The 18,794-nt window shown below is 28.8% G+C and overlaps 1 protein-coding gene across 2 annotated transcripts in view; it reads right to left on the bottom strand.

Annotated features, from left to right (window-relative positions):
* Meltrin (meltrin) overlaps window positions 1–10,026 on the bottom strand; it is a 56,759-nt gene extending 46,733 nt beyond the window's left edge. The window contains exons 1-2 of one of the 2 annotated variants that reach the window (XM_067272025.1): window positions 9,896–10,026; window positions 740–831 (exon numbers count right to left, since the gene is read on the bottom strand). In XM_067272025.1, the coding sequence (XP_067128126.1) occupies window positions 740–831; window positions 9,896–9,986 (183 nt within the window). In that variant the 5' untranslated portion in view covers window positions 9,987–10,026. The remainder of the gene's footprint in view (window positions 1–739; window positions 832–9,895) is intronic. The other variant, XM_067272026.1, reaches the window with a different exon arrangement.
* Between the last annotated feature and the right edge of the window lie 8,768 nt (window positions 10,027–18,794).

Genomic DNA, 18,794 nt, shown 5'->3' with positions numbered 1-18,794 from the left:
CATCACCAGCTGTGAACGTGTCACGAAGAATACGTCCAAAAGCGTAGTTCAATTTTCGAAGAACTGTTATTTTTTAAACATTATATTCATGGTCATTCGTGCTTGTATTCTTTCTAGTTACCTTTCTCTCGTCTAATCTTTTTTAGTTCTTTTTTTATTTTGCTTTCCAGTTACTGCATCCCTAAGGCTATAATCCTAACTTTAAATTCGCTAGCACATCAAATCATGATTCAATAAACGCATTTATAAAGCACCTCGATAGAAAATAATGTTTTTAACAATAATAATCTTCCACTTTTCTATACATTTTGGTAAAATGATATTTTAAAAGAATTTGCAATTTTATGCGCAGAATTTTTTTATTCGTGCTTTTAACTTGATTATAACGTTTAACTCACGAAACAATGTATATGCCTATCCGTTTCAGTTAAGGCGCCATTGACGTGTGAAAAGTATGACGTGACCCATCATGTTCGTCGGTTTTGATTCCATACAAGCTACAGTAAGCTCATATCGATTCATTTATCAATTACACATTGAAAATTATTGAATTTTCCTTCTTTCTCTTAAATCGATAAAAATGAGAAACCGTTAGACTCCCTACCTCCGTTTACTGACTCATCGTCCCCGAATTCAATACTGCACAAACCATAGTTGTATCATCGAATGAAATATTATAGATTTTTCCCCCTGTGTTGCTACATTCTAAAATACAATTTTAACAGCAGAAAAATTATACCTTAATGTTTGAAACATCCCGCTTCTCCCTTCCGTCCAGGGTGTGAATTTTAGGATGGATGACATAATGTTTGTGGAATTCCGACCGGACATCTGCAAAAAAAACCATTCATTAGTCACAACTATATGCACTGGTGCGGAATATGTTAGAGACAAAAGCATTATCTAGGTCTACTGCAAATGCACTAAACTTTTCTGTTCTCTTATCTATGTTTTGCGATAATAATAATAATAAAAATACTTCAAAAATAAAAAATGCTTACAATGCAAAAATAGGTTATTCATTGATAAAATCATTAATTTGTTAGCTCAAGCATCAGCAATTCATAGTATGTGTGATTTTGTATCTTCCTGATTTAACTTAAAGTTTTTGTCCTTACCTTCGCCTGTTTCTTACTTATTCTATCCACTTTATAATCCTTATTGAATGGAGACACAACCATATCACTTTCAGTTAAGTGATCTTCAGTAGTCTATAACTTTATTCATAAATTTCCTTGGAACATTTAATCACTTCGTCTCATAAAACACTTCTACTTTTCTTTGTAAAAACTTATAAATTTTTATAAGCTGCTGTAATTTTCATATTTATAGACTTTTGAATAACATGAACGAATATTTCGTACAGCATTGTAATATTTTAAATTTCAAAGTGACTATAAAATATTTATAAAAGATACTTAAAGTTCAAAGTGCTTCCAAAACCAGAGGGAATAAAATTAATTATGTAAGCTGAGTTAAAAATAAAATTTTGGGATTTCGAGTTTTATGAAATTATTACATTTCTAATTGCTATTACTACAAGGAAAACAGGATATTTGTAAGAATATACTTCACAAATATCCTGTTTTTCAACGAGGAACGATGAGAAAATTTATAATTACAAACAAAGATGCAACCATAAAAAAATCATTTCCGTGCAAATTATTTGGCATTTTGTTATTGGAATGAAACAAAATATGATTATAAATCAATTTATTTATTACAACAATTTTCGTAACACATTTCTAAAATTCTTTTTCCGTCAAAATAGAACGTAAACCTATGGCTGACCCAGACGTGTTTTTATTTGTAAGATCTCTCTCTTTACTACAGTCGACCGAACACATAAAAAAAGAAAAAAAAGGCATTTATTTATAAGTAATACTCGCAGAACACACATTACTTTTGTAACAAATATCATCTGTTTCGTTTTCTTAAATAAGAACACCCAGCTGGCCAATGTCAGGCAATCGATATTAAGTCAAGATATAGGCTAGGTAATTCCACTGGATACTCGAGACCAAGAGTATTGACCAGTTGTAAAGTATAGGCTTTCAAGGAAAAAAAAATAAAACTCAAAATGTTATTTTGACAGATGAATCCTATATTCTACGTACATTTTTCTTTAACCCACAAGAGTAGTACGATTTAAGCTACTTTCGCGATAAAAATTAGATCTTATCGGCAACAACATAGAGGTAAGTCTTAACTCCAGGCGGAGTATCAAAAAGTAGAAGAGAATGACTATATTTTCTATTTTTGTGTTTTATGTATGTACTTTTTTTACTTTGTGTTTAAATTCACGCCCATCCCGTTTTTTAATACTTTTCATCTACGCTTCGTTTCTAAAGAACGAACCAGTTTGTTTTACATATTGAATAAACCTTTTTGACTTTCCAATTTAAAATATTACTCATAAGCAAGCCGGAACCTACTTAAACGACATTTTAAATGACTACAAGGAAGAGATAATGTATCAGTAATTTCTTGTTATATTTATCCTTCCAAACCTGTTCAAAACATTTTTCTTCATTACTAATAAATTATGACATTTTCTATCTAAACTTGAATTAAGAACGGGTTTTTATTATGGTTCAATTTCTGCTATTTGTAAATGGAATTATTTTGAATTTTATATAATACTTTCGTCCAATTTCAAAACAACAAATTACTTGTACGATGTGATAAAATAATCATCCTGATGGGCACAGTTTGTTATTAAAAATCGCTAATTATTGGATAACTTGATAAGTCCAATAGAGAGATTTTCTTACTCAAATTGTATAGATCTATTGTTTAAAGTGTAATTTCGATGTTATATTATCGACATAATAATCTTTTAACTCCTTGAAATTTGTTTAAGCTACAAGAAATATTTCTAAAAATCATTATCCTTTATTTAGCTCTTAAATTAAATGGTAATTATTTTAACTATAAAAAATGTATATATATATATATATTTAATACTAATAATAATTTCATGAAGCTAATTAAGAAGAAGATAACCAAATCAAACAAAAGAAGAAAGAAGTACTTAAATAAAAGATAGAATATCTTCAGATTACACAAAAGTACACACTATAAATTATAACAAAACATAAATAGAAAAATTATAGCTGACAAACAATGAAAAAAAAACGAAGAATAAAAATATACTGGGAGGCAGAAAGAAAAAAAGACACTGACTTGACTACAAAAAACTGGATATAAACAACGATGTAATTTTAACAAATAAATTCTAAATTTCTGTAAATATTCATTCTCTTTCTACTGAATTGAATATCTTTAAACCTTAAAGAATAACCATTAGAAAGTGAACTCAAATCATAAACAAAATAAACATAGTAACATACTAGAATCTAATTATTAACCTAATTATAAGTATGTCAACAAACAAAATTAAATTTTTATTCGATATTTTAATGCTTCGCCTCTATCTCACCAGTATTCATTCGCTGTAGTAATGTTATCTATGGAACAAGGACATTGTCACCATCACTTTAAAGACTATTCAACTAAGGCAAACAGAAGGACACACTCCCCAACAGACTAAACTGAAGGATAAATTAAACGTCTGACCTGGTTTCGCTCCCTTTGCATCATCGATGCCAACGAATACAACTAAGAAAAGAATACCTGAGGAAAAAAAATCAGAAAGCTGCCAACGAAAAGTTTACTCTTCATTGACGTATTAAAGTTAATCTGATGGATAAGATTGTATATCATATAAAAGATAATAATATCTAAAAAGTTCCAGAAATAGTCTTTGTTTATTTCTTTAGAAATTCAAAGAATGAATTTATGTTGCACGCCTCTGTTTAGTTAAGATTCTAAAATTTATGTAACCACGTTGAGTGGGTAATCTATTGAGATCGAGCTTCCCACATAAATAGTGAAAGCATCTTTCAAAACCAGATATGATGATTAGATATAGGAAAAAACTAAAAGCAATTTTATACAAAGACACATTTAGAAATTTACATAAAACTTACATTTAATATAGAACATTCTAACATCTAAATCTCTAATCATTTATTAATAATTTAATTAATTCTTATAGTTTTTAACATGTTAAAAATAAACAACACAATCATATAAATGCCTATACAAGTGAAATAATAGTAGCATGCATTTAAAGAAGTCAAAAAGATCTCATAATCAACGTTTTTATATGTTTACAAGCCACAATGTGCGCTGATGTGACATCAATACGGTCTTAGTCATAATTTTCTGTAACATCTCTCGGTCAACTTATTTACTTTCACATATCAGTTACGAAACTTCTTAAAGATCCAAAGATATGATTTAGATAGGAAAAGAATAAAAAAGAAGATTCAAGTCCCAACAGTAAGTGATCTATATTAGTGAGAATGTCATTTGTAAGTGGGACCCACAACGAAACCCTGATAGTATGTCATCGAACTTTACTACTCGAGTTGACAAGTTTGGGAGATTTCTAACAAATTCCGCTCTATCTGTTGCCACCCACAGTTGTGATAGAAGGCGATGTTTCAAGGTCTTTCTATATAGTCGGGGTGTGACACAATTCCCATGGAACCACATACAAGCACTTATTGTTCAATTACTCTTCCCCGACTCACTGTCTAGTTACGAATGGTACAGGAAGCGATCAAACATCAGAGGGAGGAGACAATTTCTTTAATTTACACAGATTAAAGAACGCTAGTGAACATTTCTAAGATAGATATGCATATGTCTCACTAAAAATAGTATCATAAACAATTCATATTACGTAATTCACCAGGTGGACGAGGCGAGGTTCGATTATGTGGTAAAAACAAAAAATATATAAATATTGAGGGTGAAGCTTACAAATATCTGCAAGGTCATTTTATGTGTGGGAGTCACCGGCCCTTGTGGCCCTGATACGGAGACACCCTCTCATCAAGGTTATCAACATTCGTATTCGTATACATACAAATGCCTAGGAAATATCAGTTTTCACTACAACAATTTTTTATGTAACGTAAGTAGCATACTTACAAAAAGTGCAGAACATCCCATCTGTAGTTTTTAAAGGAAAAAACTGTTTATCTTTTTTTTCAACCCGCTGGATTGTTCGTGTTCATTCATTGTGGGGAATATCACAGACATTTAATATTGGATTCCAGGTTGGAGAACGAAGTGATAAATGGAAATCGGTTTTATTAAAATTAAAATGGGTCGAAGACATCACGCAAAAGCTGCGGCGACGCCACCTCAGATTTATTAACGATTCCAGACATTTTCAAATTAATAAAAACATTATTAATAGCAGTACGACATTTCGTAGAAAAAATATAGACCAATGTGGTCTTGTTTGCTGAGTAATATCCTTAATTTAGATACAGCAGGAATCTAAATTAAGGGCTAGTTTTGTTACTTCAACTAATTAAGCACGAGATTGAATATCCCATCATGTAATGGATTTCCTAAAAACTTTTGTTTTCTGTTCTGTTTGTATTGTTTATAACGTTTTATATCCCTAAATGTGAATTAACTTCAAAATTTTTCTCGGAAGAGAACTACTTTCAAAGAAGTCTTGCCGCGCGAATATTATTAACCAAAATTACAACTGGTATATAATACTCTAAACACTTCACATTATATAATTTCCCTGGGATTTATAAGTTAAATAGTTAACTGATTAAATCGTTCCGAAACCCTATTGTACTTCTTTTTTTTATAAACACGAATACAGTTCCTCAGTTTAAAGAGTCTGTTGGAGAACAGACGTTCCAAATTGACCTCCAAGTATAATGATCCGTAAAAAACTGTATTTTCTTCAGACAATGATGGGTAGACTAGGTCAATGGCCCAACACGTGCAGGGGAAGGAAGCTGGGGATGTAATCTGACACCCACGCACAAACTTACCCCAGAGTAATTTCCTGTACGTCATTTTCTGTTCAAAATAGATGTAGCGGCGAATTAAACGTTACTTTCAATTATATTTGATGTGGAAGGCGGGATGACCAATTGTTTTTCGGACGCTTTTCCATGCCACTATTCTTCGGCATCTTTATAAGTGCTAAAGACAACGAATTACAGAGACCGTAGAGAATTAAAAAATTTTAATGTTCGACTATGACATATATGGGAAGTTCCGAGAAAATAGAAGATAATTTCAGCTTTTGCGAATGAAGGGAAGCAAAATGCTCTTTTCCTGATTGACAAAGAATTCAATGAGGAAATAATTCTTTTATCAAAAATGACTTAAGCTGTAATAAGCTGCACATATTTAATTAAAATTTCATCTAATGATACTTATGTTTTAATAACGAAAAATAAAAATAACTAGTTATCACTATATTATAACTCAAAGACAAAACAATATAGAAAGCTTGTCATCTAATTGGCATTGTAATTTTTTTGACAAAAGTCACTCATATATGTAAAACACGTAGGACTTATTCCATCTCATTATATAAATTTTAAATCTCATCTACTTTTTCTGAAATATTTATTTTCATTTTCAATAAACTATTTTACATAATAAGCCATTAATAATTTGTCACTTTATAAATACATGAAATACATGGTAATGTAATTATCTAATTTATGTTTTTTATGCAAAACAACTATTTTCTCTGGATATCTTAAATGAGAAGACCAGTAAAATATCAGAAATTTTATTTAAAATTACTTAAAGCATTCAATTGGTTTTATGATCACTCTACATAACCATCAATTTTTATGAGACAGCTTTAACCAATTTCTTGTTGGAGACCCTTCACTTTTATCAGCCTTCTGCTAAATTATATTACTCTATAACAAATATTCATTTCATAAATATTTCTATTTCTACAATCATTGATGGAATAAAGTCTATACATTCATCAACACAAATCAAGATAACATAAATCAAAACTTATGATTCTAATAAATGCGTTTCTTTATCTTGTCATCTTACATAGGGCAATGACTGGACTGTATAAGCGTGTTCAAGCATATTATGCATGAGAGACTTCATAAACCTCTTTGAAAAACAATTATTCTGCCTCACGCTACATGAAGTATAAATATTACTTTCAAAATACAATCCTATTGTGTTTAAAGTACAAAGAATGAAAAGTGTAAAAAAACATCCAATGAATTTTTTAAAGAACAAGGTTAATTCTTAAACCAAGGCAAATTTCAATGCTATCAGTAAATTAACCTGTTTTAAAATTAGTATAATTAATTACTTCTAATTTTCTGTATAAAAAAAGATAACAAAGTATTACTGATATATAATTGGTTCGTGAAAAATGAGCTGGTTCTAAATGTAAAAGTTCAAACAGAAACAGGATACTTAGTTCTAAATTGCTGAATATTTTGTTTGATTGTTTCTCTCTTTAATGAAGTTTGTCCGATTATAAAAATAATAGTGAACTGACAGTTTTTATTCTATAAATATAATAATACTGATAATAATCTGACTTTTAAATGACAATAATTAACAACAAAAAGATGACCTATTATATAAAATCAGAGATTTATATAATACATCTACAATGAAAATTAATTCAAACAAAACAATGAACAATTGTTTTTCTAAATGTTTTTTAAATCTGAAGAATAATTAACCTTAATGCCTGATTAGTAAAACAAATATATATTGAATTTCCTATAAAATATTCATTTCCTATATTGAGACTAACAGAATAAAAAAAATGTATACATCTTGACAGTTTAAAAGATTTAATGGATTCTTGTTAAACTGTTTTAAATATAAAGAATTAAAACATAAAACAACAAAACTGATTTCAATGATTAAACATTAGTTCAAACTAGATGGAACTAGACCATTTAATAGTAAACACTCCCTAATTACTACAATGAAGAGTGTAAGATGACAAGAGGAGAATCACCATCCAAATTCTCTCCTAATGTCAGATCATTATCCATGATTAAGCCCTTGTGGAATCTTGAGAAGGAAAAAAACCAGAATATCTGTATTCATTGAATAAATGTATCTTGATAAGAATGCATAAAATATAAAGTATGTCATTAAACATCCAATAAAATAAACTTTATTAAAAATATAAATATCCAGTTTACATCTTAAATAATCATTTATTTTTATTTAGAATATGTAAACAAAAAATAATAAATTTTGTAAGAAGTAACATCAGATATACATTTATACTATTAATGATATAATAAAATTATTAGTTCTTCAGTTTTATGTATATTCAAGCAATAAAAAAATATTAAAGATGGAATTGACAAATTCAAAAATATATATAGTACACCTACATTTATTAGAAGAAAAAATTTATTTTAGAATATATTTGTTCTTTGACAAATAAATTATAAAAGTTAATGCTAAAATCAATAAAAGATTAAATTTTCACAACCTTCATTACATAATTTATATTGATGAGTTTATCATATAAATATATTTATCATTCTATTTAAATTTAATAATATATTTAGTGAAGAAAATTTAAGAATACGCCTTGTATTATTTGCATGTCTTTTTAGAACATTCTTTAGGAAACAATTTGAAAGAGATTTACATCATCTCTATATTTTACTCTTATATAAAAATAAACTAATCTTTTTTTTTTACTACTTTTTTTAATTTCAAAATTCTTTGAAACATTCAGAATTAGAATTTTATAATTATAATTTGGAATTCAGTCATTATCATACAATAAATAAGCAAATCTTTGTCTGGAAATATTTTTAAATTTGTTTTCGTTCAGTACTACGTTACCGTATTTAGTCTTTACGTCAAAGAAAATCCATATAAATTTTTTGGTGGAAAATACATTTAAAACAAATATTTTTTCATAGACAAACGCACACAAAAAAAACAGTAAATGTAAGATTTAATATCAATTGTAAAATACTTTCAATATTTATTGTAAATTAATTTTAATAAAAATAACCATTAAAATAAAGTACCGTAATAAAATTTCACAATGCAGTCTAATAATTATTCAAACATCAGAATGTGTACTACTAATCGAATTTAAACAGTAGCATTAAAGCTTAAAATAAAATAATTGTCAAACGACAGAACTGTATAAAACAGTTAAAATTTTCCAATGTTTACATAAATGTAAAATTGAATAAATTATTAACAAAAATAAAATAAACATGTTTAAATGGAATCTTTTTACAATAAAACTAATCAACAGAAGTTAAATCAAAACAACTTTTTTGTATTTTTTTATATTTTAATTTAAATTGATAAGCATTTGACTTTTTACAAGTAAAAATAAAAATGACAATTTCTGAAGATAAACATATCATCTTGTGATAAAATTAAAGCACTGTTGTATATATTATCACCATAATTTATCTGACAAGACTTTTATTAGAGTCATCACTTTTAAACCACTTAAAAATAATTCAATTTTATGAGTAATTCAAAAATATATACTGAAAAATTGACAAAAAAACTCAGTCTTATATATAATCAAAGACAATTACATATCATTTAATTCTATTAAACATAAAAAAGAAAAATTTTATCAAGGAAAACAATAATGAGAAAAAACTTTTCAAGTCATAGAATGATAATTTTAAAAAGATATTAATAATAATTAATGGCCAATTTCCGTATAATCGACAATTAATACGCAATTTACTCATGTATATTTATGAACTTTTTATACTAATTGACATCAGAAAGGTCAATCAATTAAAAATATGTAGAGTTAAGGGAATTAATGGTTATCAAAACAAACCGATGAAATCGATGAGAAAAAAGAGTAATTGATTTAATATCGTAAAAAGGAGGAAAGTGAATGAGTACATCGATTTGTTTATTTCTCGAATTCATCAGAACAGACAAGAGATGGGAGAAGGGAGAACCATGTCCTCCGCTCGAGGTGGGGCATCGTACATCCTATCGTACATACTCTATTTACGACGGCACATATAACCATTTACGTACTCACCTTTACTTTTGGCGGTATGGTAAATTCTTAAGAAGATAATGAAACAAACCAATCGCATTAACAAAGCATGGTTTCGTACCATCCACTCCATTTCCTTCGCTCCCTGGCTCTCATCTGAACTTCTCTCTCGATCTGACGTCAAAAGCTTTTACGCCTGCGTCGACACGTCACACCGAGAGAGACGTATTAGTGACGTCATCCAGATTTAATCGGAAAATGGATACCTGACAACTTTTCAAAGAGCTTTTTATAAGTTTAAAATGTTAAATCGCGTGTCACGAACCAATGAAATCGTGTCGCGGTCGATTCTGAGAATAACACTCGTTCATTGTAATGGTTATTAAATAATAATAATTATTTTAAAAATTTAACGAATGATTTATGTTCGCCATCTAAACAAAAACTATGAAAGATGGCGTGTAGAGTGGAGTAATCTTTTTATCTTTACGATTTCTCCGTATAAAATCGAATAAATCGGCGAAATACTTTCTTGCAGTTATCAAAAGGGTGGTCGGTTAAGTCCACATTCCTCGTTACCGCGTCATTTCCTGTTTAAACTAGTTGCATGACATACGAAAATGAGCAATTTGAATGAAAAAAACTACAATCCTCGAACAATTATTGTGTACAAATTTATACTGAATCTTTCTACATTATATTTATTCAGTCGGATTTAAATTCGTTTATAAAAGTTGAGTAAAAGCGTCGTCGTTGCATAGATACAGAAGCTGGAATAATTGAGATTCTAATTGAGTAAAAACTTCTTTTAATGACTATTATCGTTATAAATACATTCATGACATGATGAAATAAAAGAAAAAATTATTTAAAAAACAAAATTTAAATGATAATTCTATTTAAAAACAAAATTACTGTGTTTTGAAAGATAAATTGTGTGTGCATATTAAATGATTAATGTGAGGAGTAAATGATGGTAAATCAATAAAAATAAATAGTAACAATAAAAAGAATAAAATTAATATTTTGTTAAGAATCGCGTATACGTCGTAAATGATATTTAGAATTGCATTCTGAAAATTAGAATTGATTTAGATTGTTTTAAATGTCAGATGTGATATTTTTGACTATTGAAAATGTATTCATAATTGGAAAAGTTCTAAATTTAATACCAGTTGACAACAGTTTCCGGTGAAAAATAAATGGTATTGAGAATAATAGTCAATTAGCAATAATCAAAACTATATTTAGTTGAATCGACTCTTCTCAAAAAGATACGTAAGTTTCTTCAGTCACGTAATCAGGAATTGAGTTTGGTAGAAGATACAAATAAATTTAAATTACTAGTTGTATACTGTGTTATTGTATTTTATTAACATAAACGAAAAGCAGCAAAAACATTTCTTGAATATGATTTAAGAAATCATATTCAATTAAAATTAAAATTGATAAAAAAGATTACATTTCTTTATGACAGCTATAACCCCGAGCTCTCTTAACTACATAAACGAATTTTTTCATTAATAAAATTAATTCTTAAATGTATTTTTAAGACATACAAGGTATTAGTTTTGCATCTTTTAAGATATAAAAGATGGATACAAAATGAGTCGTGTACTCTCTGTACGAGCAGATAGCAAAGTTAAAAACTTAAGTTACAAAATAATTTACGACTATAGTATATTAAATTTTATTATTTAATATAGGCCTATTTACTATATTATTTATCTGATTTTCTCGACGATCAATATAATAAATAGTGATAATAAACACTCGTAAATCTTCCGGTATGAAATTCATGGTGAAATTACGTAAGAGAAAATATTAGAAGAATAACATAAATCATTTCAAATAACTTCGAAATCAAAATTTTTTATACGAGAAACATAAGATATATAATGTATATTTTAATATACAAGCTTAATATAAAAGAATATTGATTTATTCGGTATAATGAATGAAATTCGAAATTGCAATGTGACAAACAGAAATCATTTTGACATGTTTTTAATGCATAAAGTTACTCAGAAGTAATCACGGAAAGACGTCAGAAGCTTTTCTAAATTTTACCATTTTATCTGATTATAATTGGTTTCGTTCATTGTTTATCTTCATTCTCATAATTAAGTTTTTGTTTTTTCTTTCTTTCTTTCTTTCATTTTTTTCTTTTTTCACCCTGTTGGCATTAAGAGGGCCTTTTTCTATACCTGTCGTGGATTCGACCAGGTCCATAAAGGGAGAGACCGGAAGGTGAAGAACAAACTCTATATATCCGGGACGAGCAGCCCATAAAAATTCCTGTTGCTCGCCTGGACTTGATTCCCGATCAGCCATGTGGCCATCCTTCATGATTTCGTTGTAGAAAGTTTCCTCGGAAATAAAAAGTGAAACAACAAATTAAAATATTCATGATTAATAGTTTTGTGAGCCACCGGAAGTGTTCCAGAACCACAAAAAAAAAATGTAAAAGGCAATTTATAAAATAATTTTATAAAACTATCAATGTTAAAAGATAGAAATTCTATGACCGTAAAGGACGTGTTTGAATTGAATTTAAAAAACAGAGTAGTTCTCATATTTTAACAATAGAATAATGTAAGTCCTAAGATCAACCATCTTCGGTTGGGATCGAATGGACAGTTGGTAACCAGCGACAACCAATTAGAAAGCGGAGATGAGCTAAAGCAACGAATCGAAGTGGTCGATCTAGGACCCGAGAAAATTATAAAAATCGGATTTTCAAGGATACGGAGAGCTTCTCTTCCTAATCTCCCGTTGTATTGTGTCTCCTGAAACTGCTACCTTCACATCACCTTTAACGACAACAACGAAAGGATTACGACTCCACCGAGGACTTTCTACGATATTTCTCCGGGGTAATTGACACCGATCAGCATTATCCGTGGAACTTTCTCGTGAATTCAGAACTGTAGAAGATTTCCTTTAGTATTCGTCTAGCAGAACAGAACTTCTGTAAGAAATATTTTTGTTGTAACAATAAATCGGGACAATTGTTTTGTAACTGTGGAGTTTGTGCCAAACGCACCCACTTACGATTCAGAACTGCTCAGATATCCTGATATTGCGCGCAGATCGGCGACCTCACAGTTTAATGCTTTAAGTGATTAAAAATAATTCAAAGACTAGATACTGAAATTAGTAGTTTCTCTAATTGAGTCTTTCATTAACTGTTTCTATCAACATGGCAATTACATCGAAGAAATCACTCTAATCCACTTTCAGATCATATTTAATTAATTGTATAATAGTACACTTATTTTCGTAAATTTTCAATTATTCTATTATTCGCGAATAAACTTAATAAAGAAACTCGGCATGTCACAATAAAATTTGTACTCTGTATGCATAGAGAAGTATTTTTCAAACTTTTTGCTCACGCGATCTAATATATTTGATTGTAAAGGTTCCGTGACCCAAATGTTTAGGCCTATAATATAAAATTTTTTAAAAACCTGGTAAACGGAGCGGAGTCACTCTATATTATAGAACGAAACAAAATTATGCATTATCGATAATAACTTCTACGTGTAAAATGTAATATCGATAACATTTCTATTAAGCAGTTCGGACCAATTTCGATTTATAACAAATAACTTACTTCAATTTCTGTTTTTATAATTGAAATTTAACTATTGAAAATGTAAGACTGACGATTGTAAATGAGACAGACTGTTTCAAATATATTTATTATTTATTATTTTACTTTGAAAAATATTTATAAACTTAATGAATCCTTTTTTTAAAATGTACTATTCAGATTGTAAGATTATTTTGTCAATTTCATTATGTATATACCCAAAAAAAAATTATTTCAAAATTATTTATTGATTCACTTGTACCAAAATTCAACCGTTATTTATTTATTTTTTATAATTTATTCTTATGTACGAAGATAAACCTAAAAGTTTGAATAAACAAGGAAATGTTCTCAAAACCATTGAAACAATGGCTTTATCGCTACGACCTTACATGAAATATCTCTTTTGATGTTAATCAAAATAGAGAAGAGAAATCAATTTCATATAAACACATTCAATAATCTTAATTTTATTACTAAATTACAATAATAATTATAAGAAAAAAGTTGTTATAACATTTTCATTACTTAACAGAAGCATCTATTGTTCTTAATTCGTAGGGCATATTTTAGTAATACATGTAATAAAAGTATTTCTGCGGAAGGTGGTATCATTTCACATTAAATATGAAAAGTGAGCTTACGTTCCAAAACCTTTTTTTTTAAATAAGAATTTTATCTATAATATAAGAAAAAAAACAATTTTCTTCAACTCAGGAAATTCCATTTATAATTCAAAACATGAATTACAAAACAAAAACAAATGAAAATTCGTAAAATACGATTTTGTCACTCAGGATTGATACACTTGTGACCTTCATCATTACACCTCGTATTTCATCTTTCATCATTACAAGAAAAGCTTTCACTATATGGAGGGGGGAATTGCACACTCTACATTGACAAACTATATTATAGTAACCGAAAGAATGTTGTATTTACTAGAATAAGATACACAGATGATTTCATCTTATATTGAAATCGCGTTGTATAAGTACTGCTTTATATCAAAACTGCGTTAAATGAGTATTGTGTTATACGACGGTTACCTGTATTCAAACTCTGTAATTCAAAATTTCCATTATAATTTCAATAATAGATGTAAATCAAAGGCATAAATTGCTAATTGATAAATTATATTGACAAAGCTACATTCAAAATTCAAAACACCTAATTCAGGTTTGTAAATTAATTCGGAATCCGTAAAGAAACTGCTAATTCTCCATTCTTAATACGTGTGGATTAACCCAAATTTTCAAATTTATATATATTGTTCTAGTGAGAAAAAATGATTACTGAGATTCTCCGATCATAGAAGTAATCAAATCTTATGTGGCATTCCTGAAATTATAAAAAAAAAAGTACTGAGTCATATCAAAGTAGACATTTAATTTATCTGCGGAAAGAATTAAATAAAATCAATGGTTCGGTTCTGTGGGATACGGCAACGCAACATGTTGCACGGCAATTGCCCATGTGTTGTACATGGGCAATTTGCCAAGAAGGGTGCTTTCCGAGGCGACTTTCCATAAGAAACTGGCCCATATTTAGGTGTTAGACACGTGAAGAAAACTCGTACAACAGTTGGTGAGGCCCGAACCCGCAACCAACCCAGTTTCTGCTGGTTTTATCCACTCAGTCACTGGTAAGAAAATCAATATTAACAAATATTCGCAAATTTCATTTTGCGATTTGATTATATTTATGACCGGTAGACCTTCCTCAAATTTTATAAATGTGAACGTTTTAACAAGTTAATTTTTATTTAAATTTATTATAATAAAAAGTATTTTCGATTTCCATTAAGATACATCAAACGACATACTAATGTACTAATCATTATAACCTAAATAATAATTATAAAAACAAATCGTAGTGAATAAATATATTTTAAAGAATAAATTGTTATTGTTATTTAAAAATAAGTTAGAAGTATTTTTAATAATTCAACTAAATAATATTTTTTACATACATATGTATACATTCTAGCTAAATTTATAAATTTAAATTAAATAAGCTTTATCTTCTGTAACGATAAAATTTAATAAGGAATAATAGATATTTTTCAATCATTTATTACTAGTAACCTGCATATGTCAAGATCTCGTGACGTGCAGTTTGAAATCGGTCAATGAAAGTGATTGTCATACAGACGCCATACAGACGCGCTAAATATTCTGTCATTGACCAATTTCAATTCGACGTCACGAGATTTCTGCGATTATATTTTCAAATACAAAACGCTATATGTAAAGATGTATTTATAAATTCTTTCATAATTAAAATGATTGATATTCATAATGCACTCTCGATCATCCGCAATCGCGTTAACCGGGAAGACAAAACTGCCTAAAGGTAGGACTAGGTTATTAAATCATCATAAATCTCTATGGGGTCCATTCGCTTCGTAGGCCAGGAAAGAAAAAAAAATGCAAAGCAAGCAAAGAAAAAAAAAATACACTGCTAAAACATTCAGTTTATTACAATTACGTAAGATAAGTGCATTGTTCTTTTCACGTTTCTTTGAAAATTGAGGACTGTGGTATGTGTATTATTAATTCTATTGTTGTCAAGTATTTTGAAAAACCACTTTCACTGTTCCGTTTATTAGAATTTAAACTGTACCGGATTAACCGAGATATTTTTCATTCATCCCGGATAATCGAGCATCTACAGTATAAATAAATAAATATATATATATATTTTTTTTTTTTTTAATATTTTAAAAATTCATTTCCCCCTCTAAATACAGTAGAACCACGATTATTCAAGTCCAGATTAACCGATGTTTCGCATTATCCGAAGCGAACCTGTAAGTGAATTCTTATACTGTAATTTACAAAAGAAAGTTTAAAACAATAACATGTATTACAAAATGAATTGTTTCTGTTATCTTTTATCATGTAACTTCGATCATTTAACTACATTCGTATTAAGATGTAACTACTACAATACAAATTTTTGTTATTATGACTAATTAAACTTATTAGCCGTATAATAAATGATGTAAAAAATGTTCTTATAATAATTACATTCACAAAACTATAAAAAGAAGCTTAAAAGTGATATCCCATATAAATCTTTTGTTCATAATTTGTATTAGGAAGTGGCCGTGGCCATCCGTTTCATCCGAGTTTTCAGTTATCCGAGGTAAGGGAGTGGGCAGGTAGCATCGGTCCATATTACCTCGGATAATAGAGGTTCTACTATACAAGCGTTCTCTAATTTATGGCCTACCAGTGGCCAAACAGTTCCGTTCCCTAAACACTGGGAGTTCAGTCGTGGGTTCGCGCCTCGCTAGACGGGCTGTCCACGTGGAATTTCTTGGGTTTTCTCAACGTCTATAACGCCTGAATAGAGGCCAGTTACCCTTAAAAAGACTTTCTGGAAAACATTCTCCCTAGGCAGATCGCCCAAGTGTTGCGTTGCCGTAACTTAACTAAACAAAAATGTTTGTTCAGTTAAGTTTTGAAAATTGACTTATTTTTATAGTAAATTTATTAATATATCTTTATAATAAAAACTTTTTGAGTAAAGCAAACTGTACCTAAGTCGAGAAGTACCTGTATACCTTTCCGTAGTACCTGATCAGGCAAAATTTACTTCATAATGCGGAACAGAAATACTCATGCTTAGTTTGTAGATTAGTTATAAGTATTCTACATTGCTACGAATAGTATAGCATTTTTTCAATGTTGCATAAAGAGTTTTACCTAAGAAATATAGCTTAAATTTTTCAGAAAAATTTTCTTGAGATATACAGTATATTCTACTCCCAAACGTAGTTCTTCATTTCATTCTATTACGAATGATTCATCTTTTCAAATAACGTCACTATTCCAATTTTCTTCTTCCTTTTTATTCATTCCGGATAGTCAAGCCTCTTCCCTTATTGAAAAAAAAAAAACAATACGCATGTTAACCACATCTCAGACTGAAGCAATATCTTTACTAATCCAGGAATAATACAGATCAATCCACATATAAGTGATCTTCGAGTTCGCTGTTAAGCAAATATAACGAAGCAAGTAAGCTAACAAAGATGACATTACAAAACCAACTGTTATTTGTACTGTATTACTGTGTATTTGTAGCTTGTTTTTAGTTGTTTTTTTAACTTTTTTTATGTGACCATTCTATATATCGGGGTTAACAAACACCGTTTTGAAATCGAGATACGTTATAATAAGTTTATTTGTTTATTTATAGCATATACAAAAGGAAATGTCACAAGATAATTGAAGTTTTAAAGCTAAGGAAGCTTAATCTGCAAACTTAAAATATTTCTTATTTCATAATTGAAAATATGAGAATTATGGTTTAATAATAATAACTCTGAAATATTTCATATTTTTATATTAAATTCAATTATATTCAATAAGTTAAGCAATCGTAATATATTTTTGATTAAAAATTGTAAAAACAAAATTATTAATTTGATAGTATTTTGTAATTTTATTTATAATATGAAATAATTTTAAGCTGAGATTCTTTTCGATGGTATTAACTTCTGACATTTTTATTTTTTATATTTATACAGAAATTAATTATAATATGTAAAGTAACAACATTTTATCATCATTAAAACAGTTTTTTTAAATATATTTAAATCATGTTTAATGAAGTAAAATTCGCGAATGGAGACATAATACAGAAATGATTGGCAAAATCAATTAGAAAATAAGAAAAAGGATTCCAAAAGAATATTGTCAGAAGCTCTCCATCCTTATTTACATCTTTTTGGAATCAATGACGTAATCATAGAAAAAAAATCAAAGGATGCAGATAGGCTAACGTTAACTTCAAAAGTTAATGGGAAAGTAAGAATTGCTGTATGGCTAAATGACCACCGAAAGAAGCAAAAGATTTCTGAAAATCTAACGTTTTTCGACAGTAATGGCGCTAAGATTTTCGTTCTGGGAGGTCAGAATGGGGCGAAACGTTGTTTTAGTGAGGGCGGGTATTACCACCATATTTTATCATCAAAGAAACTAATTTTAATTTAATAATAATTTAGCAGGATTTCAGTAAGACACATAAGCGGAAAGAACTTTTAGTGAGAACGTGTGTGTATATATATATACATACATAATAATTACTTGGAGAGCGATCAGTTTGTCCTTCCAATAATGATCAATATAGATCAGTGGTTCCCAACCTTTTCTAGGATGCGGAACACTTTTGTGAGCAATTTTCTTTAGCGGAACACTTACTTAAGTTAATATGAAATGCATAAGCTTGTCATCAGTTATTTTATTAGAATTGAGCAGTTATAATTCAAAATCTCTACTCATATTATTAACGCCAATTCTAAGACAGGAAAAAATATACCTAAATAACTTT

This window comes from Centruroides vittatus, unplaced genomic scaffold, assembly GCF_030686945.1.
Source record: "Centruroides vittatus isolate TY-2023 unplaced genomic scaffold, ASM3068694v2 contig_417, whole genome shotgun sequence".
NCBI lineage: Eukaryota > Metazoa > Arthropoda > Arachnida > Scorpiones > Buthidae > Centruroides > Centruroides vittatus.
The sequence above is the reverse complement of the archived record's forward strand: the minus strand, read 5'-3'. Positions and strand labels throughout refer to the sequence as shown.